This window comes from Centropristis striata, chromosome 5 (genome assembly GCF_030273125.1).
Source record: "Centropristis striata isolate RG_2023a ecotype Rhode Island chromosome 5, C.striata_1.0, whole genome shotgun sequence".
NCBI classification, from domain to species: domain Eukaryota; kingdom Metazoa; phylum Chordata; class Actinopteri; order Perciformes; family Serranidae; genus Centropristis; species Centropristis striata.
Window position 1 is genome coordinate 21423258 of NC_081521.1, and position 27905 is coordinate 21451162.

Consider the following 27905-nt stretch of genomic DNA (forward strand, 5'->3'; position numbering starts at 1 on the left):
ATGTGATGACGTCTTCCCTCTTGGATCGGGAGGATTCAACCAAACTTTCTCACAGTCACAGCTGCGTCAAGCTCCACAGAAACACACAGTACAACCGGAAATTGAATGATTTGCCTAGAAAATTAAAGTAGCTAAATTATAAAAAATAAAAAAAATACATGAAATTAGTTTACGGTAAATTGAATTTCTGTTTAAAAAATAAATAAATAAATATAAATCGAATTAAAAGGCATAACCACCAACTATTGTTGATCACCTCCAGCAGTGCCGGTTTACCTTGAATTGATGTGTACTTTTTTTTACTAGACTACAACACTGTGTGCTGTAAACCATTGTCCTCTATTGATTGTGATGTAGCAGATTGAAATCTACAATTTTTTTCATATTTTTTTCTCGTCTTCCCCTTCCCATTTGACATACAATGGGAATTTAGGCCTTCCCAAGCTTCAGTGGCAGGTAATATGCTAATCATCACATATTAAGACACTAAACCAGAATACCCCCTACCACCACATTTGCATATAATTTTACAACATACAGACAGATGAACTCTGAAAGTATGTTGATAAAAATATCGAAATGGAAATAATACAAAACGGAGATTTCAAACGCAAAGATACAACTAATTTCGTTTTAAAAGTTAATAAAACGTCGGACAACTTTAAACAGTGCTTTAGTCTACTAAGGATATTATTTTGGAAGTTGTAACCGGAAGTCCTACATTTTCTTTCTGACTTGACACTAGCTAACCGTCCTGAGGGAGGCCGAGGAGTGTTCTGCTTTATTTTTCTCTGCTATATGGACACTTTCTTTGTTGTTGTGTGTTGTTATGTTGTATAAGAGAGACGTTTGTATGTCTCATAAAAGTCATTTTTATAATGGTAATTAGTAACTAATAACTGTCCGCGGACTTCGACGGCTGAATCAGACTGCAAACCTCTCCGGTGTGAGCGATGCGACTCGGATTTTAATTGTTTTTTATTTTATCGAAAGGAAAATGAGGAAAGAACATTAGTTTTTCTCGTCATTTTAAACTGCTAGAGGTAAGTGCGGTTTGTACATCTTCCCATGTGGTGTTAGTGTGCCAACGTTAGTGTTGTTTTGATATCGCACAACTCTTCTGACTTTATCTTCTACCGTTAACTAAACGCGAGCTTGCAATAAATGAGTTTACGGGTGTTTTGGCTTCCTCCAGTAATTTAACATTACCTAGCTTGCTGTCCATAAAATGTGCAGTTAGCTCAACTATTTCCCCACAATACTTGCGGTTTTCCCCCTACAGTGAAAAGTCATAGTTATAGTTCAATTTAAGTATCAAACACATTTTATTTAACGTTACCCCGTGCGTTAAACTCTACTTTATAGTGCAATTTAAATCTCCAGAGGTAACAAAAACGTAGCATATATCCTGTATCGCCCATCCAACAGACAGCTGAAACTGGTGGCGGTAGGAAGCGAGCAGTTTACTACACTGAAAAAAATTGGAGTGACATTTACTTTAAATAAGCTAGGCAAGTTTTTCCACACATAAAGTGTTTGTAATCTTTACTCAGGCTGTTTCTAAGTAATAATTATTTAACATAACCACTTATTTTTTTAAATGAAAATACACAAGTAAATTTCAGATTCACTGATGTCCCTCAATTACATTTTACTTGGAAATATCAACTGATTAAGCCAATGAACTGGTTTAGTGAATATTACTTGGAACGAATGATTCAATTTACATACAAAACTGAGGACACATAATAACAAACAACCACTAAGTAATGCACTACATGAAAAACTGCTATTTTAAAGTAAAAGCTTTGAATTCGTATTTCTTTGTAGAATGCCGATTTGCAGAGGCTAATTTGTTTTCTACTCCTGCATCTATTCTCATTTTTCTGCAGTTAAGTAATTTATTATCTGCACATGTTATGCAGCAATACCAAGAATTATTATTCAGGTCGCAGAGTTGGCTAAGGTCACTGAACTTCAATGCAGGGAGTACAGCGACTGTATGGAAATCTTCTGCAGGTGTTGTCAACTGTAGGAAAAGCAGTTGAGTTAATGAATAACTGACTATAATTAAAAGCATTTGAGAAGTATATTGCACTAACCCCCCACTTAAAACAGTCAAATCAACACCAGAAACACTCAGACAAAACAAGTCTTGAGTGTATAAGATATTTTGGAGACATTTTCAGCAAATAATATCCACGAAAAATGGCAACAAATGATGGAACTTGCCGTGTTAAAGTGTCTATCACTCACAGTGCTGTCAAATGAATCTTTTTGGTTGCACACAAACTGTTCTGGTGGCTGGTGATGAATCAGTCATTTTCAGGCACTTAATCCTGGTGTGTCCTTTTACTCTGGCATTTAGCAGACCCACATTTTTCTTCCATTATAGCTTTAACTGTCACTGTTGAGGGTGAACCACTGTTGTACAATACCTCACCTACAACATGTTGTGTCATGCCACACTTCTTAAGGAGGGCGTTTAGTCGTGGTTGTGAAGGTGCAATTAGGTTTGATTTACCTGCCAAGTGATGACGGGGTATTTGGGCTTTATGGGTCCTCTGTCTGGTTTCTACTTAGATGTGTCAGTGAGTTTCACTAGAAAATCTAGGGATACCTTTCTGCAGAGCTGACAGTCTGACCCTAATAAATGTCAGTCAAATTAATTTTGACGCCTTAGCTTTGTCACTTGATAGCACCTCGTGGTGTGCCTCACTGGCAATAACATTTAATTTTGACTGTATATCCTGGGGAGCTGACAGTTTTAGACATGTTTTCAAATGTTACTGTAACCGGTTAGTAGCTGGCGTATTTCTGGATTTACTGCATTTCAAAGACAGTGTTTGATTACCGTCACAGGATCTGAATATAGATGATCCAAAATAACTCAAATCAGTGGTTTCCACTGGGTGCAAAATCTCTCCACACCATAATTATGGACAGTCTGCTGATCCTTCTTCCTGCAGTTCAGGAAGTGCAACTCATGCCTTCCTGTACAACATACCGCACACAGACAAATAATGCAAGTGGGTCAGTTTTGGAGTCGCATTGTCATTGCATGGTCTGGTAATGATCGAGCAGCATTCCAGTGCATACACATACATTTGATTTAGGTCAAACCAAACAAAGGCGTCACTTGCAAGACTGACTGACCGACTGTCTCTAGTTAAATTTATTCCCCGACCCCCCCACCCCGCCACCCTCTTGTACAACTCTGCAGGAATGCAGCTCATAGAGTTATTATGATCATGAGCTGTGCAGTCAGTGGAATTTTACCATGTCTCCCCTACTCCACATTCTCTCAGCCTCGGTCCTAATGTGCAACGTGTCCAAATGGTTTGGTTCCAGCAAGCCAGGAGCTGCACAGTGACTGCATTGATGTCGACTCAGGGCATATGAGTCTGGATGGATGCCAGTGCAGAACTTTGCATCAGTTCTCAGTGTTTGATAGCATTTGGAGAGAGGGAGCAAGACCAGAAATTATAGCTCTATCATACCTATTCTAATCCTAGCAAAAGGATAATCAGATTCTATAATTCTGTATGTTTTTATCTTGCATCTGATAAATGGCTAAACCTTTTGAGGATCTTTTATTCCACTGCGTAGATAGGTGCGGTTAAAATGTTTTCAATAATTCACCTAATTGTCGCTCGCTCTTTACTATACGCCTTGAGAGTCATGTGTTTTCTTGTCTCTAAAGCTCTTTGAAATTGTCTAAAATGCGCATTCTTCCCAGTCATCTGAGAGATAGCTTTGGCAAGAATACTAAATTAGATTTAATGCTTTGCTGTATGGCTGGCATTTCATATTTAGCCAGCCTTGCGGTTTAGAGCGACAGCTACAAAGAACACAGAATTCCCCTGGGGCTTGAGGAGGGTTGGGGCAGCTCAAGACACAGACACACAACAGCCAAAAATTGTGGTAACCTTGTTCCTGTCACTGGCTTTCCTTATTCTTACCAGATTTATTTTTGGAAACCAACCTTGACATAGCACGTCCTTCCTGACCATCTCTATGTCTCTTCCTCCCTTTGACCCTGCCATGTGCTGTCTGGACTTGTTTTTAAGTGCAGTGATTGATGAGTAATTTTTGTGTCTTGCCTTCTTTTTAGGTTGTTTACAAAAAGAGACAAGGCGGAAATGACACTCTGCTAGCACAAGAAGACGCATAAAGGATTTATTACAACCATAAACCTCGTGACACTCCTGCTTTTACTTATTATTTCTGGATTAATTGGCCACAGATTACGTGGCTTTGCCTGTCTGTCGTTTTGAGGATATCCCCGATGCATTCACTTGCCCCCTCTCAACATGCTGGCTCTGAGGCTAGAGCAGGGCAGGCGAGGAGGCGGTGAAGTCGATCGCCTGCAGAAAGGAGCCACTGTGGCTCGGCAGGGCCGGCAGTCAGGGAGGCCGTCTGCTCAGGAGCAGAGCATTAGCATCAGGGAGAAGATCTCCCAGTGGGAAGGTCGCAGCCAGCAGGGCAGCAGCCAGGATGCCGCCGGGGTGAAAGCACATCCTTCGACCGTATCCCGGAGTCTGTCGGGAGATGTTCTGGGCAACGGATGTTCCAATCAGGGATCGAGAGGGAGGCTTCAGGCAAAACCCAGCCTCGCCAAAGCTAAGAGCTTGGACTCAGATTTTCGGGAATCCCCAGCACAAGCTGGACATGGTGTGGTTAGTAGGAAGTCAGAACCTCTTCAGAAATGTTCCACTCAATTTTCAACCACAACCCCAGGAAATAAACCACTTACAGCACAAACATTTGAATCTCCCAAAGTGGAGGCTAACACAGTTTACTCTACAGGTAAACAAATCTTCACTGCCAATGGCAACCAAAAAACAAATTGCATCTTGGATGTTGAAGTAGTTTCTAAACTTCTACCTCTATCAACTGACGACCAAGAAGACAACATGCCTGCTGGAAACTTCTACACTTCGCGGGGTTTCTGGCGCAAACTTGAGGGGGACAGGCTGCTGTGGGAGAAAGGCAGGGAGTCTTCAGGTGAAGCCCAGCCTCCTCCCAAACCTCTGCGGACATTCCAGTATCAGGGAGCCAACAACAACAACACAGGGAACACAGACAGCAGAGCCCCTCATAAGAACCACTCCAACACGAGGAGTAGGAGGGTGGCCCACCCACCCAGCTTCCCACCTCCTCCGTGTCCAGTAGGAAATACCAATGGGCTTTCAAGGCATAAAAAGAACAGGTGAGGCAATGCACTAAAAGCATAGCACATTAACTTGAAAACATTAATACAAATTGAAAGGGAATGGGATTTCTTGCAGTGCTTTATTTTATCCAACCATTTTTTTAAGAAAACAGCTCCTGCTGATAGAATAACATGAAACATTCTGCTTTCCACTAAACAGAGATTCTGTTGAGAATCAGCAGTGTTTTTATGGGAGTTTTGTGGAGGATACCAAGTCTAATTGTTGGCTGGGGTCCAGGTGTGATGTCACATGATATCTGGCAGTGTTGTTCTCTATTGTCTGGATGTGGCCTAGTTCCTCACTAGCCACAGGTCCAGGGTCATCTTCTACAGACATGCACACACTCGCACTCTCATACTCGCTCTTTCACAAATGTAAAGCAAAACAAGACATAACTTGGTACCCATGTATACATTTAGCTCAGGACTTAATAGGTGACTTTTCTCTGTAACTGTCATCTAAACATTGTCTAGAACTTGTTGATTGATCATCACACTTTTTAATTCAAAATTTAAAAAACAAAAACACTTTAAGCCTCATAATATTTTTGACCTTTGAGTCTGTTATTTAACTTACTTTCATTTACATGAATGGGATGGGCAAAATAATGGAAACACCTGTCAGTATAATGCCATGCGGTTCAACTGCACAACAAACTACACACTAAGAAATAACCATACAGTTGAATTAGCACCTCTCTGAAACGGAACATTATAACCTTCAAAAAGGTTGGATGTGTTGCAGTGCTTTTTATTGGACCGCATTCGTTTTAACACAATGTACCCAATAAACTGGCAGCTAAATAAGTATTTATGAGGTTGGTTTTCAAATTTAAAGCTGGTAGGGTGGGGCATATTGTGTATATGAATATAAGTTCATGAACCCAGCTTTATTAGAATATATAGAGAATATATTTATCAGTCATTAAACTCAGAGCCCTGTCAATTTCAGTCATACTACTCATGGAGAGTAGAGGCCGGTTATAGGAATAAAACGTGACTTTTAGTGTGGGAAACTGCCCAAATGGTACAAAAAGATAGCCAAATTATCACAATTTTAGCCCAATCAATTCATTAAAAGTAGCCAAATCTTGCAGCACTTGCTTTAAGTTATATTTTATTAAGCATACTCTTTTATACCATAAAAATACCTACAGTACAGTATTGCCATTATACCTCTTAAGTTGCAAGTGTGTGGTCCACACTTTTATCGTTTGTTGAAGTCAATACCCTGTCTGCCATGTCTACACACAGTTAACATGATCCTACAGGTCTCCTTGTTTACCAACCTCAGAGTCTGTCTCTAACTGTCATTCATTTCAGTGTATTATGAAATTCCTCCATGGGAATCGGTATTACATCACACTGAACTGTGACTGCTTTAACAGTCTCTGTTTCAGCACTCATGTGCATTAGTGATACAACTTAAAAAAGTACATATAAAAAAACATAAAATAAAATGAAGCCATATCTTCATTTTCAGTGGAGTTGCACTGTGACCTAATTTTTACTAGGACAGCTGGCATTGTTATATTGCCAACTGCTATCTGTGTCGAAATCTTGTCATAGTCTTTTCCTGGTTTTGCTTTAAAAAAAACCCTTTTGTGCCATATGCTCAGTCATTTCCTTTCATGAAAGTTTATCACACTCTCTGTGTCTTGCTGTATTTGATATCAACATAAGGAATTTTGTGGCGGGACGCTGACTGAACAAAAGACAATAGAGTGAGACAATAGCATGGTGGCTATCTTTAGGACAGCATCCAGGCCTCTCTTTTCACTGCCTCTCCTTCCCTTCCCTCCCTGCCACAGGAAGTCCTTTGAGTATGAGGATGCGGCGCGTCTGACGGCGAAACAAGGCACACTGGGAGGCGAGGATAGACACTCAGGCCTCTACCATGCCTACTCTGACGACAATATTTATGAGGACATCGTTTGTAAGTTAAACTCCCTGTGTCATATAAGCTGATGATGATGTGAATGAACTTCTGGAGCTTTTGATCATTACACTGACTGTCTGGCTGTCATGTATTTTAAAACCACTTAACATAGAACAGGTTTTGTTTAAAACTAGACAAAGACAGGATATCATAAAGACTGTTGGGTGCCTGGTACAGTTCCGATACTTTAATTTCCCTATTTAGAACTTAATATATTACAATTACATAGAGGACTAGTGAAACAATCAGGAAAAGTAATTGTAGAGCATTTGGGAAAGGGGCCTGTTTCCTACTCCTGATTCCCCACAGGTCTCACAGTTTCTGGAATATTGTGACATTTTGAGAGTTATATTCAAGATGGATACAGTGATTTGTAATAAATCAGGACAGGTAATAAAAAAAATATTGCTTTTTTGGACAGAAAGCATCTGCATAAGCCATTGCAGTTTAGTAACCTCCAATGGTAGAAACTAGACACATTGTAGTGCAGTGACATTGAATGTATCTGTACTTGGAGGTGTACTGATCAACTGAAAAATATTTGGCTATTTTGATAATCAATTCAATCAAGTAATTTTTAAGCAAAAAATAATTGACATTGCAAATTGCAGCTTTTCACATGTGCTTTTCTTTGTTATATCTGATATTAAACTGAATATATTTGGGGTTTGGACTGTTGATGGATCTGAAACATCACTACCTTGGTCCTTGCATAATTATACACAGCATCTTTCGCTATTATGTAGCCTGGAAACCAGTCAATCCTCTTGCTCTGGCAGATGCTCTTATCATTCAGAATAATTTCCAGAGGGCCTGGCCTTCGCTGGTCCACTCACAACACTTTATCTCATATGGGGCTGATGATTTGATACACTGACTGGCAGAGGTGTGGACTCGAGTTACATGACTTGGACTGGAGTCAGACTCAAGTGATGAATTTGATGACTTTTGACTAAACTTGATTAAATGTAAAGAGACTTGCAACTCGACTTGGACTAATAACTTGTGACTTCACTTGGTCTTGAGCCTTTTGACTTGAAAAGACTACTTTCCCCTAAAACACAAAGGTTAAGAAGTACGTTACTAAGGACCGCTCTATCTTTCTTAGTTTAAATGTGTGCATCTCTCACTGTGTCTGTCTGTGTGTGTGTGATGTGTGCTGTTGGCACCACATCCAATCAAATTCGATCCACGTTGTTTTGATCCGACATCATCAATCCAATCAAATTGCAGGACAACCAATGAAGAAGAACTATCAAAAAACGGCATACATGATCTGTGTAAATATTATAACTCTGTTGTTAAAATTACTCGAAACTCAAACTGTAGAACTTGGGACTTGACTCGGGACTTTGCTGTCTTGACTTGGGACTTGACTCTGGACTTGAGGGCAAAGACTTGAGACTTACTTGTGACTTGCAAAACAATGATTTGGTCCCACCTCTGCTGACTGTTGTCCAGCCAATCTCACCAAACTTAGATCAGTCTGTTACTACTACTTACTTACAAACTATACAGTGCTGATTAAATATGAAGCTGTTTTTTTCTCCTCAAATGTTTCAGGAACACATTTTGTTGTATTGTTAATTTGTAACTTGAGACTGTTTGTGACCAGGCCGCTGTATTTTTCTGTTTTAAAACGGACCCACAGCCCCAACTTACGAACTTAACTTATGTGTCACTGAGCGCGAAGTCATACCTTTTGTTGCTATGATTTGTTGGGGGGGGGGGCGGTCAGCATTTATTGCTGAGATTGGTTGTAGGTTTATCCTTTTCATTATGTGCTTGCTTATAACAACCCTTAAAATCAAAAATTAACTTGGTGGTTCCAGACTAATACACATTTGCAAATTCGTCCAGCGATACCTGGCTAAATATTTATGGGCAGAATGATTAATCATGATAGTAATTTACTATTTAATTAATAATTGAAGTATTTGCTAGTCCCTGACCTTTACGTATCAATATTCACTGAAGTGGCAATGGAAATGATTTGGAACTATGATTAATTTGCTTATGTAGTAAGCATTTGGTGTGGTGAAATATTTATCTCATGAATCATCCAGTCAGCCTGTTTTATCTCTCCCATCACTCTCTCCTCCCCCAGGTGAAGCGACCAGAGATAACCCCTATGAGGATGTCAAGCTATCTCCCATGTGTCTCCCTATTGCAAGCCGCCCAAAGGTACTGAAAGATATACCAATTATGTCTCCTTTTCAAACTCCACAAGTGCTTTCATTAGTTGTTAACGGATGTATCAAATGAGCCCTGCCTAACCTGAGATTCTTGGGAAGGAAGGAGGAAGTATTGTAGTTTGATGATACCATGTAATTACCTAAAACCAAGCTGTGACTCCACACTTCTTGTCTTCCAGCTGCCTCCTAAACCCCAAACGTTGCAAGGCTACACTAGCAAAGTGCAGGGGAAGAAGTTCCAAACGCCATCCAAATCCACAACACTCGCTCCAAAATCAGTTACACCCCGACGTGCAAGCACTCAGAAAATACAGCGGCCACCTCAGGTAAATTATATTAGTCATTGTATTCAGATACATTGGCTGACTGAGAGGTTTTGTCTTTTTTACAATGCCCTATGCTAGACAAACTAAGTGTTATGCACTCTACTGAATGGTGAATCATTTGTCACGTTGGAAAGCACAGAAGGGGGCGTGACTTGTCGAGCAGGAAGGAGAGGACGCTGAAAGCAATAGATAGTGGTAGAGCAACATGTAAGAATGCTCCATGACAATTCAGATAGAGCACATGAATTTGAACATACGACTCATGGCAGAGGGAAGAGCGGCGACACTGAGGGACTTTGATGAGGTACAATAACTAAACCGAGGTGTAACATAGATTTCTGTTAAGAGGATGACTGCAAAAGAATTATAGCTTGAAACCCTCCATGACACTTGTGCTCTGTGTACCAGCAGGTTTGACAATCAGAGCTATTTGTGGATGGAATTTAGCTAGATGTCTTTGTTGACCTGTTTTTTTTTCCATTATGTAACTTTATTTGTTAGAATAAATAGCTAGAATAGTAGGGCTGTCCTCAACCAAGCTTAGTCGACTAACACTTGTAAGATTTTGTCAATTGGTTGATTTAATCAACAGATCTTTACAACTGAGTTTCTCCACAAACAGTCATGCAGGAGCACTGCTTTAAACCTTTTGTGTTTACCAGATATGTGCTCATACATTTTTTGCAATCAAGTTTTATACAGCATGAAAAAAAAAAGACTTCAACTAAATCCTGACTAAGACCAAAAAAGTAGATCATATTACTCCAGTTCTGAGGTCCTTACCTTGGATTCCTGTCTGTCAAAGAATTGATTTAAAAATACTATTGTTGGTCTACAAAGCACTGAATGGTTTATGGCTGAAATACATTTCTGATCTTCTGCTTGGCTATGAACCACCCAGAACTCTCAGATCATCAATTCAATTCAATTCAATTCAACTTTATTTATAGAGCGCATTTCATGCACAAGGCAGACTCAATGTGCTTCACAATACACATAATTACAGTTTAAAACAACAACAACAACAAAAAACACAGAAAAATCAAACAAATCGATTACAAATTAATTGAAGAGTGCAGGTAGACAAGCCATGCCATATTCACCACATATACACTTACTTACTCACACATGTGCACCCACTCCCACAACCACACATGCACACAATTCAACCAAATGCTGTAGAGAAAAGATAGGTTTTTAATCTGTTTTTAAAAATGGCTACTGATGTGGCAAGTTTAACTGTGTCAGGCAGGGTGTTCCACTTTCTTGGGGCATAAACACTAAAAGCTGCTTCTCCTTCTTTGGATCTGGTGTGAGGGATGAGTAAGTTGCCACTGCCTGTTGACCGAAGTGTTCTTGCTGGGGTGTAGGTGATGAGCATATCTGTGATGTACTGAGGTGCAAGGCCGTGTTGTGCTTTATAAACCAGGAGCAGTATTTTGAAATCAATTCTTGTTCTAACGGGTAACCAATGCAAGGACTTAAGAACGGGTGTGATGTGTTGATATTTCTTGGTGCCAGTGAGAATACGTGCAGCTGCATTTTGAATTAGTTGTAACCTTTGAATGCTTGATTTGGAGATTCCAGTGAATAAACCATTACAGTAATCTAGTCTACTTGTTATAAATGCGTGGATTAATTTTTCTGAGTCAGATTTTGACAGAAAGCCTCTCAATTTAGAGATATTTTTGAGATGGTAGAAAGATGATCTGGTGATGTGGTTGATATGACTTCTGAAATTTAAATTGCTGTCGATAATTACACCCAGATTTCTTGCTTCAGTTTTGCTGTCAAGGGAGAGAGAGTTGAGGTGTGCTGCAATTTTCAGTCTATGAGCCTGTGCACCAAAGATGAGTATTTCTGTTTTGTCTTTGTTTAGTTGTAAAAAATTGTGTGACATCCATTGATTAATGTCTTTGATACACTGAGTGAGGGATGTTATGGGTGATAGGTCATCGGGGTGTAGTGAAATGTAAAGTTGTGAATCATCTGCATAATTATGATAACTTATTTTATGTTTGCGTATGACATGTGAGAGTGGAAGCATGTAGAGATTAAACAGTAGTGGTCCTAGAATTGACCCTTGTGGTACCCCGCATGTAATGTTCATTTTGTTTGAATGAAATTCACCGATGGAAACGTAAAACTGTCTGTCCTGAAGGTAGGTTCTGAACCAGTTTAGAACTGGGCATCAGGGACTGGTCTGCTCTGTGTTCCCAGATTTAAAACTAAACCTGGAGAGGCAGTGTTCAGTTTTTATGCACCACATATCTGGAACAAACTCCCAGAGTTGCAGGTCTGCTGCAACTCTCAGCTCATTTAAATCAAGACTAAATACGTTTCTGTCTACCTTTACTGCACTGTAACTTTTATTCCTTTGATATTTAAAATGTTTTTTATCAGCTCGCTTTCCATTTTAAAATGTAATATTTGAATCTACTTTTATATTTTTTTCCTAAATATTTTATTTGCCTTACATTTTTATATTTGAATGTCATTTTATATATGTCTCTTTTAAACGCTTTTATGTTTTGTGTAAAGCACTTTGAATTGCCCTGTTGTTGAAAGGTGCTATACCAATAAACTTGCCTTGCCTAAATAAATCTTAGTTGACTAAGACCAAAACAACCAATCAGTTGACTTATCGCCTCAAAGCCAGCAGACCAACAAAACAGTAATGATAAAACATAACATTTAGTTGTAATGCTGTCCTTTAAACTTTTTTAGATCACTTTCTTTGATGGTAAAACACAAAAAATGGGCAAAGGCATAATAACACATCATTATGCGTTTTTCTGCTTAACAACAGTACCATTATCTTAGCAGGGGATTTTTACTCTTTCAATACACTGTCATACAAGTTTGACTCCTCAACTGGCAGTACACTGTGTCCTCTTAAAGATAACTTTCAGCTTCCTGTGAGTGTCTGTTTATGTGTTGAGCCCAAAACTCTGTGCATAGATATTTAACTGTGTTTTGTGAGGGCATTAACAAGAAGAATGCAGGAATGTGAGGTTGAAAAATGCTGAAAATCTATAATACAATTATGTACTTAGTGGTTGTTATATCATGATTCCCTGTAATCATGATTCTATAATGGCTGTGAAATTACGGGGATGACAAGTACCTGTGTGTGTTCTACTACACAGTACGTCAACAAGATTGAGACCATCTTTGACGACAAGCGAGGGAGGAAAAGAGTAAAGAACCAAGGAGTCTCAGTTCGAGGTAAAGCACACGCGCATAGACTGTCACAGATTCCCAAATGTCACTCACATCAACACTTCAATAAGATTAAGTTGAGCCTCTTGGTGGAAATACCCAGCTTTTGATGGTACACACGGCCAGCTGCAGCAGGCGAAGCCGCTGATTATGAAACAAAGGCTGACTGTCTGCATCTGATTATGGCTTCTCAAGTCTTTTCCATTCCTCTGCTTCTCCCTAATCTCTCTCTCCTCTAATTCATTTCAAAAGAGGACACCAGTGGGACAGAGAGTGACCCTGAGGACAACACAAAAGGTATTACCATAGTGATGTTTGTCTGAGACGTCCCTTTATGTTAAGTCTGGTTTTTAAGCAGTTTTTAACAGCTGTAAACATACAAAAATGGTTCCTCTCAATCATCACTTATGACCCAAAAGATGTGAGTTGTGATGTCTGTGGCTGCAGAGACCCTGCCATCTGCTTTAATTTTCTTGATTCTTTTCATTTTGCTGTGTTTGGGACATTTCTGGGCCTCACCCATTGTGCATAAAGCCAAGCAAATACACAGCGCAGAAAAAAATTGCAAACATAGCGAGGCAAAATGAAACAAAACTGTGAGCGGCAATTCCTGCATAGAATGCCTTTAATGTTTAGATAAATGAAGTCTTAGTTTTGACAGTCGGTATTTATTTTTGACATGTAGCAGCTTAAAACAAAAGAAAGATTCATAGCATCTCTGGAGAATTTATTTGCTCCAGGAAGTTAGTATGGCTCTTAAGTTATTGTTAATGCCAACCATAATACATATTTCTGTCCAATCAAGTGACAAACAACCATAGTGGGAGAAAAACCTGATTATACGTGATGAAACAACTGGTCATTTACTAATAAAAAGATACCAAGTGCTTACTGGTTTTAGCCCATCCAATGTGAGGATCTGCTGTATCTCTGTTCATCGTCTACAACCATGCTAGCAGCTCTGTGAGGCTGTACTTGGGCCCTAAGAAGCTTTGAGCTAGTTGACAACATTCAAAACAAATCAAAATAACAACATACTGATGTTCAATAAGTACAGCTGATCTGAGCTAATGGGGATATCAGTTTTGCAGGTATTTGGCCGTAAACCAAAGTTTTTGACAGAATAAAACTTTTGCAGATTCACTAGAACATTTCTAGATTCACCAAAGTTATTACATTTCATCATCTGGGGAACATTTGTTGGTAACAGATTTTATGTAAATTCATCTAATACAATATTTCTTCAGATGTATTACTCTGGACCAAAGTGGTTGACTGACTGATGTTATCATCCTTAAAGGAATAGTACAGATTTTTTAGCCTCCCAAGGAAAGTCAATTAAAACAAAGGCACATTCAAGCAATATCATCTTTGCAATAACAATGAGGCTGCTAGGAAATGTTGTTTTAACTAAAATAATACCACTGCTGTAACATTCAGACTACATGATATCCATAAACATTGTTTTGGATACTCTGTAATCTCTGTGTAATCTAAGTTAACTTCACAATTATCCTGTATATTGATCTTAAAATGCCTCATATTGCTCCAGTGTGCTGCTGGGTGGGATTTGTACCAGGACAAGCATTCACCATATAGTCTCATTGTGTGGTGTCCAGCAGGCTCCAGGAGATCAGTTTACATCCAGTCTACACTGAAACGTCGGCCAGGCTACCGCACCCTGGAGAGAGACCTGATCCAGCTGCAGCAGCAGCAGCTTTTCCAGATCTTTGTGGTGGTGTCGCTGAGAAAAGGCTCCCCAGGAAACACTTACTCGCCTGAAATCACACAGCAGTTCCCCAAACTGGTTAGAAGGAGCTTTTAACATAACCCCACCCTTTTTGTAGGCAAAGGACAGACCTGTTCTTTGATCATTGTGCTTTAACTGAATGGTACTTTGTGCAATTAGGACAATTTCATGCCCCAAATATGATCTTGTTTGGCAAAAATTAAAGAACATTATTTCTATATTGTGATGAGGAATCATTTCAAGGGGATTTTTTTCAAGAGCTTTCATGAAGATGTTGTTGGTTTTGGTTTTTCCTGATTATTATTATTATTATTATTATTTTATTTTTAGTTACTTCAAAATATTGTTATGTTGTTGTGATGATAAAATTTGGCCATTTTTTCTTAAGAAAAGGTTTTGTTTCAGGCATCTAAATGGGAAGATATTTGGTAGTGACTTTGAACAAGTGATTAGGCAAAAATGCTCAGGACAAGTAAAAGTTCAGTTCAGTGTTTATATTCACAAAAGACAATCATAAAACACAATGGAATTATGTGAAATGGGAGACACTGATAAGATAGTTGAAGCTTGAGAATTGGGGCCCAGTCAGATTTGAAAGTGTATTCCCTTACCTTGCATGAGTCATTTTTACTATTTCATATTTAATTAAGATAAGTTCTATTAAATTATATTATAATGCAATTAAATTACTGCTGATTTCACCTGGGTCCTCCTGGAGAACCAGTGCTGTAACTGTAGCTCCTCTGTTTCAGTTTGAGAAGTCATCCCGGCTCTCCAGAGAGGCGGAGGATCAGCTGAAGGTCATTCCCAAGTTCTGCTTCCCCGACTCACAGGACTGGAAACCCTCTTCACATGGGCCAAGGTCTGCACACACACTCCAGTAATATTTCTAAAGCATGCTATTTTTACAGTACACAGATGTAACTGGATCTCAATGGCTGTGACAATGACACAATAGTAACATGACACTGTATTTTTTTTTCTTTTATGCTGGTATTTTCTTTTGTTGTCTGTATGATTATGTACGGTAATTTCACATGCTCTAACAAATGTCTGGCTTTTCTTTCCTGTACAGTATTCAGCTAAGTTCCAGCACCCTAATTAATAGTTGGTTTTTTTACCCCCATTTCCTCTTTTCCTATTTATATCCTCAGCTATAACCCATAAATTCTTGCTACAACAACTCAAATTCCCCACGGGGATCATTAAAATTTCAACTGATCTAATTAAATCTCTGAGTGCTCAGGGGCATTTGGCATTCTTCTCTTTCTTTTCTGACCAGATATGGCTCATTGTTGTAATGTGGGTTATGATCTCAATTTACTTTGCCTCCCTATCTTTTAAACACTTATCTGTAGTAGTGGAAATATTCAAAAGTCATTAATTTAGCTAGTTTATATACACTCTACACTCATAGAATCGTAGAATCTTCATAGATTAGACTGTCTTGATATTAATCACCCACATAGTTTTTTTGTTTGATGTTTTGTTTTTTCATCATGTATATCCTGGAAAATATCTGGGGGGGTTTTAGCATTTTTGCAAGGAAACTATAGACAGTTTTACATTTTTAAGGCAGTATAAAGTAAATTGAAATGTTGTTTATGTTTACAGTGAGACCTTCTCCTTTGTCCTGACTGGAGAGGATGGCAGCCGCTGGTTTTGTTACTGCCGTAAGATCTTGGTGAGTGAGTTTGGATGTGTTAACATCTGAATCATTGACTCCAGCGCCTGTGTTTGTGTGTGTGATGACATGGCAGCCAGCCACATGCTTACTCAACATCTCGGAGGAGATGTGAATCAGTACATGTGAATCACAGACCATAAACCACTTCTGAATCAATGACGGAAAGCAAGAAGAATTTCATAATTCCCCTCTTTCTTTTGCCTCACAAGGAGTGCTGCTTTGGGCCTTTTTAAGACAATTTTCGAAACACATTATTTTAGGCTGAAATTATGTGGTATATCTACTTTTTCTATCGTTTTGTGTGTGTGTGTGTGTGTGTGTGTGTGTGTGTGTGTGTGTGTGTGTGTGTGTGTTTGTTCCTATTGTGAAGGTAATGTGGTCATATTCTATCTTTATTGTAGACAGTTAGGCCAAAGCTAACATGAGGAGTTTTATCATTAGTTTTCTTAGTAGATAAGCTCACTGCTGCTATCATAAAAGTTTAGACTTAAGACTCTTCTCTCTTCCTAATGACACTGTTCTCATTGAAAATACTATTAAACACATTAAAAAGGAAAATAGGCTCCTGATGAGAACCTGATGTGTTTTTTGGCATTATTATCTCTGTTGTTACATGCTTTATGACGTGTGAAACTATGTGTGTCTTTAAGCCCATTGGAAAAGGGAAAAGGCTTCCTGAGGTGCACTGTATTGTCAGCAAGCTGGGCTGTTTCAACCTCTTTGCAAAGGTAAGGCAACTCTACAATGCCTCTGGTCCCGCTTTTTTGCCGATAGACATGTTTCTAGGGAGATGAAAGGAGCTGGACTTGCTAAAGTTCAATGGGTATCCTCTTGAAGTGTTTGAAAGCTTCTGCCTTGAAACTCCTTGCATGCATTAGCATGGAAAGAAGCCACTATAGGAGATAATCCTGAGCAATCCCTGGGTGTGTTTTTTTCAAAAGAGAAATACTATGCAGCTTATGTCACACCCATTTTCCAGTTGGCCAAGTGAAATTTACAAACACTAAGTGTGAATGTGGCCAGGAAAATATCACTTAGCTGCATCTTGGCTCTGTTCTATTGTTTGTACTGTAATCAACACTCGTTCTCTTCACACACACATGGTGATTTCCCTGTCTCTGTCTGTCAAGATTTTGGAGGAGGTTGAAAGGCGCAGGGAGATCTCCCCAGCGCTGGTTTACCCTTTTATGCGCAGTGTGATGGAGGCCCCTTTTCCAGCCCCCGGACGCACAGTCACCGTCAAGAGCTTCCTCCCTGGCTCTGGGAATGAGGTAACTCTGAAACCAAAAGAGGAAATGTTAATTAGTAGTTTTGTTCCTGCTAACCACTCCTTTCTGCAGACTTAGAGTGACTCAGAATGGGAGGTTATCTGAGTAAACAACAGGGATAGCTATTTCAGCTTTAAGGGTTCATGTTGGGACAGCTATATGTATTATAGCAGTCAACAATAATCAGTTTAGTCATTACTGTTTGCAGACTCAAGAAGTGAAGTAATGACCCTTCCCAAAACTCACCTTCCCACCTAACTGCTGAAACAGAATAAAGTAGTGATTTTGCAGTATTTCCCCTCTTAAGATGCCAACTTAAGTTTCCACTTATGTGTCTCTGAACTCCATCCTCCACCTGGATGTATCAAAAAAAGAAAAAATGTTTCACTTAATTCAAAGATTTCAGGCACTCACCGTGTTTGTATTATCTCCTTTTAAACAAACGTTTGTTCTATAGACATGTTTAATAATAAAAAAAAGAAATCTGTGACCTAGCTGAACCTGATCTCTTCTCAGTTTGATTGCCATAATGACCCTTCAGCCTCTACATATGCCGATGACGTATTTCTGGTCTTATTTACCTGGATGGGCATGTTTTTGCAGGATGTAGCAAAGTAGAAACGCACACTTGGGTAAGCTCATAATGCATGTGAATATATTTTCCACAGATGGAGGGTAAGTTATGTTGTTTTTGTACAAATAATGCAGGTAACTTATTTGCTCTATCCATTAATACTTGCATTAGAGTCATAAGATGCCGTGGAAATATTGGGTGGAATATACTAGCTAGCTAACTGTAAACAAGCGAACTTAACATACACAGACTTCCCTTGTAAACAAGCCTCAAGCGACCCGTTCACTGCACACTTATATATACATCGCTGTTGACCCTTATAATGCCACTGGTAACTTTACCTTGTCCTAGCTTTTGAGTGTAGTCTGCGCTGGTAGTGTAGTAGTGTAACTTTAACAGGTTTGCTAACTCGTATTCAGCATTAGCTAGTTCATCATCGAGTCACCTGCAATGTCACTGTCTGAATTAGTTTCGAAAGACAGCATCTTATACATTAAATCACACCTTTATGATAAACAGCAGTTATAATGAGAGTGCCATGGTTCTTTGAATACAAGTGAATCATTGTTATAGATTAAATGACCCTGGGTTAAAACCATGGGTGGTGGTCAGGAATGATTTGCTTGTGTTAGGACCATAATAAAAAATAGGTCACATGAATAAGATATTTATGTTAGTTTAGGCTAACAAGACACAATATAACACAGGCATAGAATATGAGATTATTTCATTAAATGTATGTATTTGGGCATACAGAATATTCTATTTCATTTTCCTATAATTTGTATATTTGGTCTCAGGCGTTTGTAAACATGTAAACTTAAAGTCCGTCACAAATGTTTGGGCTGGCTTTGGATGCAAGATACTAATGTTGTTGGACAAAATTTGGTCCATCTCCAACTCCTCCCTCAGAGAGTCTGACACCCTCAGTCAGTAGACTTACCTGGACTCTGATAACTGTATATATGTATATATTATATTGTGTGCATATTGTATATTCTTTGTATCCAAATTGTATATTTGTTTTTAGTTTTTTTTATTCTTATTTTATTTCATTTAATTTAATGTATCTCATAATTCTTAATATTTTCGCTCTGTCTCTGTAAGAGAGTCTCTGTAATGAAAGCAATTCCCCCCGGGGGATTGTTAGTGATTCTGATGTAATGTAAATGTATTTTAGCACAATTTAGTTGTACATATTGATAGTTAGTTAATTAGTTGGACTTCATTGATCCCAAACTGGGAAATAACTGTGTTATAGTAGCAGCAAAAATTAAAACACCAAACACACCATACAATATATTATAAGTATAAAAGAATATGAAAAACAGACTATCCAAAAATAACTGTACAACAAACAAATCCAAATACTAAGCATAAATAATCAGTAAGTGCAGTTGTATGAGAGTCCAGTGTCATCTGTCAGACAGAGGTGAAGTGTTATACAGTTTAATTGCTTGTGGGAGGAAAGACTTCCTATAGCAGTCCTTGTGACAGCGGTGGAGAGGGTGGTTGAGGTTATGATAGGTTATGATAGACAACAGTTTGCTCAACGTCCTCTACTCCATCACAGCTTAATATGTTCCAGGAAAACGTTATGATGGTCAATTTGATAATGTATCAGCAGTCTGAGGTTTGTTTGACTCACAGCCGGATGTAGCCATTGGTTGAGTCTCTCACGCAGCATTTTCCCTCTCCATCTGCTATCTATTTTGCTGAGGCACAATCACTCCCTTTTGGGCTTAGCACCGCCCAAGATGATTGTAAATTGGTTCAAAGAAATAATCAAATCAAATCAAAATTACTTTATCATCCCCGAGGGGAAATTCAGTTAGTCTGTTGGCTCTGAATTAGACAGCCTGATGGCTGTAGGAGCGAAGAACCCAAAGCATTTTCCCTGATATCAAAACGATAATGAGTGACGCAGTGTAAAAAAACTACAAGTTATACCACTATATTTACACTTTATCTGACTCCATGTGATCTTGTTGCTTTGCCAGGTACTGACTTTGTGCCGACCAGTGGACTCCAGACTGGAGCACGTGGACTTTGACAGTCTGCTGCAGTGCCTCAGTGTCGGGAATCTCCTGCAGGTGTTTGCTTCCCTTCTGCTTGAGAGGAGGGTCATCTTCATCGCCGACAAACTCAGGTACACTGCAGGGCCACTTAACCCTCAGCATTTATAAGGAAAATATATAGTCCCAATTTAAAAAATAATGATATCACCAGTTTTAAAAAATAGACTACCCTTAATGTGTGTCAGCTGTTATCGATGCTTAATGACAACACACAGACCCAGTGCCAGAGTCATTTATTTGTGTACCTTGGCCTCAATGGTAAGCTATGGCAAAGTTCCAATGGCAAGTCAAGTCAGGTTATTTGTACAGCCCAGTATCACTTACAGTGTGTCAGTGGGATCCACAGGTCCACAGTAATATGTCCTACCTGATCCCAAGGTGATTATTGTTTGGCAGAACATTTCTCAGTTGAATAATAAACTTAAATTTGTATCTTTAATTATAAAAGTTAAATGCATGTATGTTAAAGCAGCGTCTGTGCTGCAAAGTAATCTAAAACTGATTAAAAAAAAGGTCAACAAATAGACATTATCATCAGTTGATATGATATAAAATGGTTGCTAATTTTGTAAAAGGAAAGTTAAAAGGTATTATATAACAATATCAGTATAATATCATCAATTTCAGTGATGAAAATCAAAGGATGCACTTTTACTGTGTGACATCTATGAATTTCAACAGTTTCCATTATGTAGGAGACTGATTGCAAGAGAATGAACAGGATTCACATTTAATGCCTTTTACTGTTTGTAATTTAACCAGAACATAGAGAACGGTTTTTAGGCAGAGTTGGACATGCAACGCTGTTTAGGGCATTACAGTTTCTTTGTTAAAAGTTGTAACACAGTATTGTACTCTGTCTATGAAAGCTCGCCGATTCAAGGTTCATCAAATGCACCTCTGAGCTATTTATAGAGAACTGGTTGATCAGTGGTTGATCTTGATCTTGAAAAGTGAAAGTCAAGTTCACCAACTCATGCCCAGATGTTATGGTGGTAAGACTATTTAACAGAGAACCAGTATAATACATTTTGATCAGTATGAAATAAGAAACTTGTAATGTACTTGTGCTTCTGCAACACCTGAATTTCCCCCATGGGGATCAATAAAGGAATATCTTATCTTAAGAAACGGCAGACAATTGTACGTAATCGTTTTCATGTATGTGCAAAAGCGATGAAACATTGTGAAAGTGGAACAAATAGTTTGAGAATTTGAATTTTGATCCAAGAAATGTTCATCTAAAGAGGACAAGAAGTGTTCTCTGACATAGTCGTAGATACTGCAGTGATGGCTCCCTTGTGCTGCCTGCCATCAACTTTGAAATAACAGAATGTATCATTTAATTTCTGCCATCATATTTCAACAATTTTAAACTGGTATTCTAATAAGTTATGGAGTCCGGCAATTCCCTGTAAATATTTCAGATTTTAAAGCCCTGTGTTAACAAATGAACAGATTCTGCAAGGTTTCTGAGAACCACACACATCACACAGAAAAAATAGATGAGACCCCGAATCTCTAGATCTCTCGCTGCGCTGCAGAAATAAAACTCAGGAGGTTCAGTGACGCAGATGCACTGCTCACACAGGCAGTGTGACCTGGGCCTTACAGTGTGAACATAGGCCAGATGCATTTTGGGAGGAGTCTTTCTACTGTTACTGTTTGCTGAAAGCTTTTGCAATTGGTCACTTTGAAAAACCTGCTGGAAAACATTATAATAGTGTGACCATGCTATGATTGATATCTTTGTGTCATATGATCTGTGTGAGAACTCAATAGTGTTTTTGTGTTTCTCTCCTCCCCTGTTCACTGCAGTGTGTTGTCTCGGTGTAGCCATGCAGTGCTGGCGCTGCTCTACCCCTTCACCTGGCAGCATACATTTGTGCCTGTGCTACCGGCCAGCATGCTGGACATCAGCTGCTCCCCCACCCCGTTCCTCATTGGGGTCCTGGCACCCTGCCTGCCAGAGCTGCTGGAGCTGCCCATCGAGGAGGTCGGTCATCAAGTGTTTTGTCATTGTTCTATTTGAATGAAATAGACTGGTTTACATACAGGTGCATCTCAATAATATAGAATATAATGGAAAGGTCCATTTCCAGTAGTTCAAGTCAAATAGCCCCAACCAAGTACTGAGTGCATATAGATGGACATACAAATAAATTAAGACATGACATGTTTCATTCTGTGTGTAATGGATCTATACAATGTGTTATTTCCACTTTTTGAATTGAATTACTGACAAACCTTTCTATGAAATTCTAATTTATTGTGTTTACCTGTAGTTGTGTTAGTACCAACCTTTGACTGCATATTGTGAATGAACCAGTCAGGGCTCTATAGTAACTTCCACTGTGTATGAGTCATAGTGGAGAAACACCCTGAAGAGACTGTACCTCACCTTTTTATAACTGTTGTTGCGAAACAGTAAACTCCTGCAGTCAGTAACTGTCATTTTTTCCCCTCTCGCTGTCTTCCCAGGTGCTCATAGTGGATCTGTGTGCAGACAAGTTTGTCATTCAGGTGTGTACACAGCAGTGTATAAAGGGAATGATAGGTGTGGCCCCAGTGGGGAAAGATGGCTTTGCCTACACTTGTCCCTTGTTTGCATGCAGAATTTTTTGAGAGTGACATGGTAAATTATGTTACGCCCACAAGTGCTGCTGACACGAAATAATATAGGATGTAATCCCAGACCAAAAAATGTCCTGATGCAAACACGAAGGTTGTTGTGCAGCTGATTCAGAGCTGTGGGTTTGTCAGTCAACAGAAGTCAGTCTATTTAATTAATGACAAATTAGTTTTTGTTTGCTTGTGCTTATATTTACGTCTTAATTTGACTGGGTTCCTATTTGACATTTTCATTTAACTTTATCTTTCAGGCACAGTCTTTTTCTCTATTAACTTTAAGCTAATGGGACATGCAGTGATTGACTTGCCACTCCAACATTAGCTGACTTTAGTGCTTAACAGCATTAGTGTTTGTTTTTGTACAGCAGATTTAAAATTAATATTTTTGCATCACAGCACAAAATATAATTCCTAATCAAAAATATACAGCTGTTAATTCATCACAACAGATTGGCTAAATTTAATCAATACATCCAGAAATCCAACACTCTCAGTCAAATACTGTAGGTACCTATAAGGACAAAAAAATGTCAGAAATGTGTGTTTTGACAGTGTGCGGGACAGTTTAGATGAATGTTTGTGAATGGCATCATGTGACTCCTGTTGACCCTTCCTGTGATGTGCCACAGCTGGGGGATGAAGACTGCATCCTGCCCAGTAAACTGCAGGCAGCTCTGCAGCAGATCCTGGAGGAGAGGGAAGATATCCTGAGGCAGGAGGCTGGAGACAGTTGTGGAGGTTGGTATAAACTGACATCACATGTTCCATTGTGTATTGCAGTTAATGATCTGATGCTTTTGTTATTTAATAATAGCCACAGTAAGTATGTTTTCAATATTAAGTCATAGTGTAAGCAAAGCCTTTAACATGTTCCAGAACTTGTAGCAAATACATCAGTTAGATGGTCTTAAAACTATGGTACAATTCATCAGTTTTGAGAGTCTGTAATCAACCCATTTGTGTCCTGTGCAGGTCTGCAGGCTGATCTGAGCTCTCTGCTGTCAGAAGGTTTCGTGCGGTTCTTCGTGGAGCTGGTAGGCCACTATCCTCTGCACATGGCCGAGTCCTCCAATGGAAGCAGGGAGCTCCAGCGTGACAGCTTCCGTAAATCTCACCCCTCACGTGGAGTTCGCCAGTTCCTGCAGCTCTTCATGGATACTCAGATGTTCGCCGGCTTTATTCAGGACAAAGAGCTGCGCAAGGGAGGAGGAAGAGGTAATTGTGTTGATGCAACCGTGCCAACAGTCCATAAGGGTTTATCTGATAGGGAATATTTTCTCTGCTTCAAATAAGATGCACTGACATGTTTGAAAGCTATTATTTTGAAATGAATGACATCTTCAATTACTTATTTTTCAAAGAAAGTTATCATTATGTTGGTGCTGAGCGACCGGTGGTAGATGTTGCTGAGGTCTGCTGTTTTGATTGCGGTGTTGGAGGTTTGCACCATGTGTTCCTACACAGTGAAAAAATGGTCTGATAAACTGTAAATTCACAAGATTTATTGCCATATAGCTGCTTTCAAGCTACTGTGAATAGCTGGTCAGTTGGAAAAACTAACTCTGTGTGCCAGAGTAATGGATGATTATTAACAATTCTGTCTGAGAGAGAACATTAACCATTAAACAGGAACGAATACTTGCTGGAGGGGGGCTTTAAAATCATATTTTTAAATAACTGACTCAATAATTCTAGAACCAAGTCTTTAATTTGTATTTCTCATTTTTATGTAACTAGCGCTGCACTAAATACTCAGTTTGTGCACGTTCAACCCACTTTTGAGTAATTGAACAGCAATTACCATGCCACTTCCTGAGAGCCTCCTGGCAGGTTGGAGAGGTATGACCTTAGAAAACATCAAAACCATAAGCAGTATCAAACTAATAAAAATCTAGAGTAGAATAGAAAAAAAAAGCTTTGGTTGCTGCCTGCCATTATCTATTATTAATGTTGTCAACAGCACCACATTGCATTGTGGGATATTTATGCCAGTGTAGTGTTGTTTGCATACTTTATAGTATGTTAGTTTGGACCTTCGCCTAAGTCATTCATTTGAGTTTCACAATATAATGACTTTTATGAGTGAGTTTTAGATACATTAGATGTCACTGCTGCTCAAAATGTCCCCACCTTTTAATATTCTTATAATGCTGTGCAAACAAAGCTTATACACATAGAAAAGATTAAAATTGGAGAAAAAGAAGTCAGATGTTTCCACTTAATTAATTTAATGGGTTATTCAATCATACCAAACCAGACGTGACCTAAAACATAAAAATAATTCTGTGCATGCAAATTCTGTCTTGTGGCTAAACATTTCCAACTTTCTCCCAGGTCTCTTTGAACTCAGAGTGTCTGAGTACCTAGAGTCGTACCCTGAGCCGGAGCCAAGTGGTGTGAACAAATTTCTCAAAGGACTGGGTAAGCATTGCTCTTTCATCAAATCTTCACTTTCAGATTTGATTCTTCAATGGCTAATGGTTTTTCCTTTTTTTCAGGAAACAAGATGAAGCTCCTACAAATAAAATGAGAACGGACCAACAGCCTGACTTTACAATTAAAGACGTATCAGAAACAGAACACTTGTTGAGGAAAAGAGTTTGGATGTGAATGGGATGGTGAAGACTTTGGGTGTGAGAGGACCAGGTTGATCTTATAGCCATGTATGCATGTCAGAGCAATGCACTTTTTATTGGACGAAGACTGGAAAGGCCATTTCTTTTCTTACATTGTTTTTATGAAAACCTTGAGGACAAGGCACTGTGTCTTTTGCAACTGTTTTCTCCTTGACTGGAAACTTGTTTACAATGTGACCATTTCAAAGGAAATGCAAATCTGATTTATCAAACTTCTAAGTTCTTTACAACTGGAAATTATTGGTGGTTCCAATCTGACCTGTTTAAAATTGGCCCTGTGTAAAATTCCATTAACTTCAGCACAAACTCTAAAAAAAAAAAAAAAAAAAAGAGTTGTTTACTGTGTTCTATTTGTTTACATTTCAAATCAAGTAGATGTCTATTAACTGATGAAAATATCTCACGGTGTTAACTTCATCAATCAATTCAAGTATTTACATTCTGAAATTAAGTTTTTTTTTTTCTTCTGTCCTTGACTTTCTCCTTGTTAACTGGAATTGTAAATATTTCTTTTTTACATTTTGCACAATGTTGAGAACCAGTGTACAGTATTTGGAATATTTTTGTATTAAAGCATGATCTGTCTGATATTAAATAAATGGGTTCCAGAGGACAACATTTAACAGACAATAATAAGCATTTTTAGGCATTTTAAAATTTGACCATTTCGGACAAAAATCGACATACTAGTATGGGTATTTTTTTTTTGACATCTTATAATGGGTTGTTTTTCTGTAATTTCTGGCCATATTATGCAGTAATATGTCTTAACAAACTATAATTGACCAAATTTGGGCATTTTAAAATTTGACCATTTTCAACAAAAATGGACACGCGTAAGACTTTTTTTTTGAGGGGGTCATTTCTGGATACCCCTTAATACGGTGTTTTTTTATATTTCTGGAAAAGCCACCCTCCTACATGTATCAACAGACTATATTTAGACCATTATGAGAGTATCGTGGCATTTAAAAATGTTATGAAATGTTATTGTTATTGTATATTGTGTTTTTTGTTTTGTTTTTGGAAAAGCCATCCTCTTACATGTTTCAACATAGTCTTCTGATACATATTAGAGCATCATATGACCAGAAATGACAGAAAAACACCCCTCAGAGAGAAAGGTCAAATGCTTTAATGGGTCAATCAGTCTGTTGATACATGAAGTAGTATAGTTTGTCCAAAAATAGCGAAAGAACACCATATTATGGGATGTCCAAAAATTAACTCCTCAAAAAAAAGTCATACGTATGTTCATTTTTGTCAAAAATTAAAATTTTAAAAAGCCTTAATATACTAGAAATGAGTCAATTATAGTCTGTTGATACATGTAATAGTAGGTTTTTCCAGAAATAACAAAAAAACACCATACTTTGAGATGTCCAAAATTTGAAAAAAAAGTTATAACATGGTGTGTTGAAATTTGTTTGTGAAAGTCATAACATTTTTAAATGCCCTGATACTCTCAAAATGGTCTTATTTTAGACTGTTGACATAAAAAAACCAACCTACATCATAGTAGAGTACCATAAAAAAATCACAGTACAGAGTAATAAAAAGGCATAGTAGAGTATGTCATGACCCATCATAACAAACCTAAAACCAGTAGTATAATATGTCAATAAAAAAATGTCAAAAAATGAATAAAGTCATAGTTTTGCATGCCATAAGAAATATAAAACAATAGGTCATAGTATAGTATGTCATTAAAATGAAATCACTGTATAATAAATCAGGAAGAAATTGGTATAGTAAAAAAAATCATAGTATCATTAAAAATAATAATAAAAAAGTCACAGTGTACTGTCATCAAAAGGTGTTATGAACAGTGAACAAGTCCGACCTTGGGCTTGTGCAGATGGGCAAAGCTTTCTACCTGAGGAAAGTGTAGGCTACCTGTTTCTGCAGTAGATGTAATCGACCTCGTCAGCCCAGCCGATGCCTCTCCCATGGCCAGCTGACCGGAGGGGTCAGGGCTGTGATAGCAGCACGAGGACGACATGCTCCAGTCAAAGGAGGTGCGTTCCCACTTTGAACAGGCCATGGTCGTCTCATCCACCCCTGCTGCCGCCTGGAAACAGCAAAAACAAGCCAGAGCTAAAAAAACAAACACTATAACCCTTTTAGCTCCTCAGCCTCAGCCGGCATGAGAGCAAACTGAAAGCTGCAGAAAGAGCAAAGAGGGCAGCAGTGAGAGGCGACAGGAGGCCGAGGGAGGAATTTTATTTTAAATGCCTCAAAATGGATAGATATGATAGATATGGGTAATTTACAGTCTGTTGTTACATGTAGCAGTATAGTTTGTCATAAATAGCGAAAAAACACCGTATACTAGTATGTCGATTTTTGTCAAAAATTGTCAAAATTTAAAATGCCATAAAATG

General features: G+C 38.5%; 1 protein-coding gene across 2 annotated transcripts; it reads left to right on the forward strand.

Moving 5' to 3' along the window:
• Nucleotides 1-731: 731 nt before the first annotated feature.
• dennd2c (DENN/MADD domain containing 2C) lies at nucleotides 732-26132 on the forward strand. 2 transcript variants are annotated; one of them, XM_059333766.1, is made up of 19 exons: nucleotides 732-1043; nucleotides 4115-5212; nucleotides 7027-7151; nucleotides 9262-9338; nucleotides 9529-9675; nucleotides 12825-12903; nucleotides 13150-13194; nucleotides 14517-14704; nucleotides 15400-15509; nucleotides 16262-16331; nucleotides 16985-17062; nucleotides 17465-17605; nucleotides 20177-20325; nucleotides 22073-22250; nucleotides 22736-22777; nucleotides 23515-23623; nucleotides 23858-24100; nucleotides 25220-25306; nucleotides 25384-26132. In XM_059333766.1, exons 2-19 carry the CDS (start codon nucleotides 4314-4316, stop codon nucleotides 25413-25415), a joined length of 2799 nt encoding a protein of 932 aa, XP_059189749.1. In that variant the 5' UTR covers nucleotides 732-1043; nucleotides 4115-4313; the 3' UTR covers nucleotides 25416-26132. The 2 variants fall into 2 exon arrangements, with proteins under 2 accessions (XP_059189749.1, XP_059189750.1); XM_059333767.1 differs by having other exon boundaries at nucleotides 14520-14704.
• Nucleotides 26133-27905: the final 1773 nt, after the last annotated feature.

What these genes read in the sequence shown, in the direction of transcription:
- dennd2c (XM_059333766.1), top strand. Translation starts at nt 4,314, where the DNA reads ATGCTGGCTCTGAGGCTAGAGCAGGGCAGGCGAGGAGGCGGTGAAGTC. An exon ending in GTTACTGCCGTAAGATCTTG is followed by an intron (nt 16,332 to 16,984) that starts GTGAGTGAGTTT and finishes TGTGTCTTTAAG; the next exon opens with CCCATTGGAAAAGGGAAAAG. An exon ending in GTTTCAACCTCTTTGCAAAG is followed by an intron (nt 17,063 to 17,464) that starts GTAAGGCAACTC and finishes CTGTCTGTCAAG; the next exon opens with ATTTTGGAGGAGGTTGAAAG.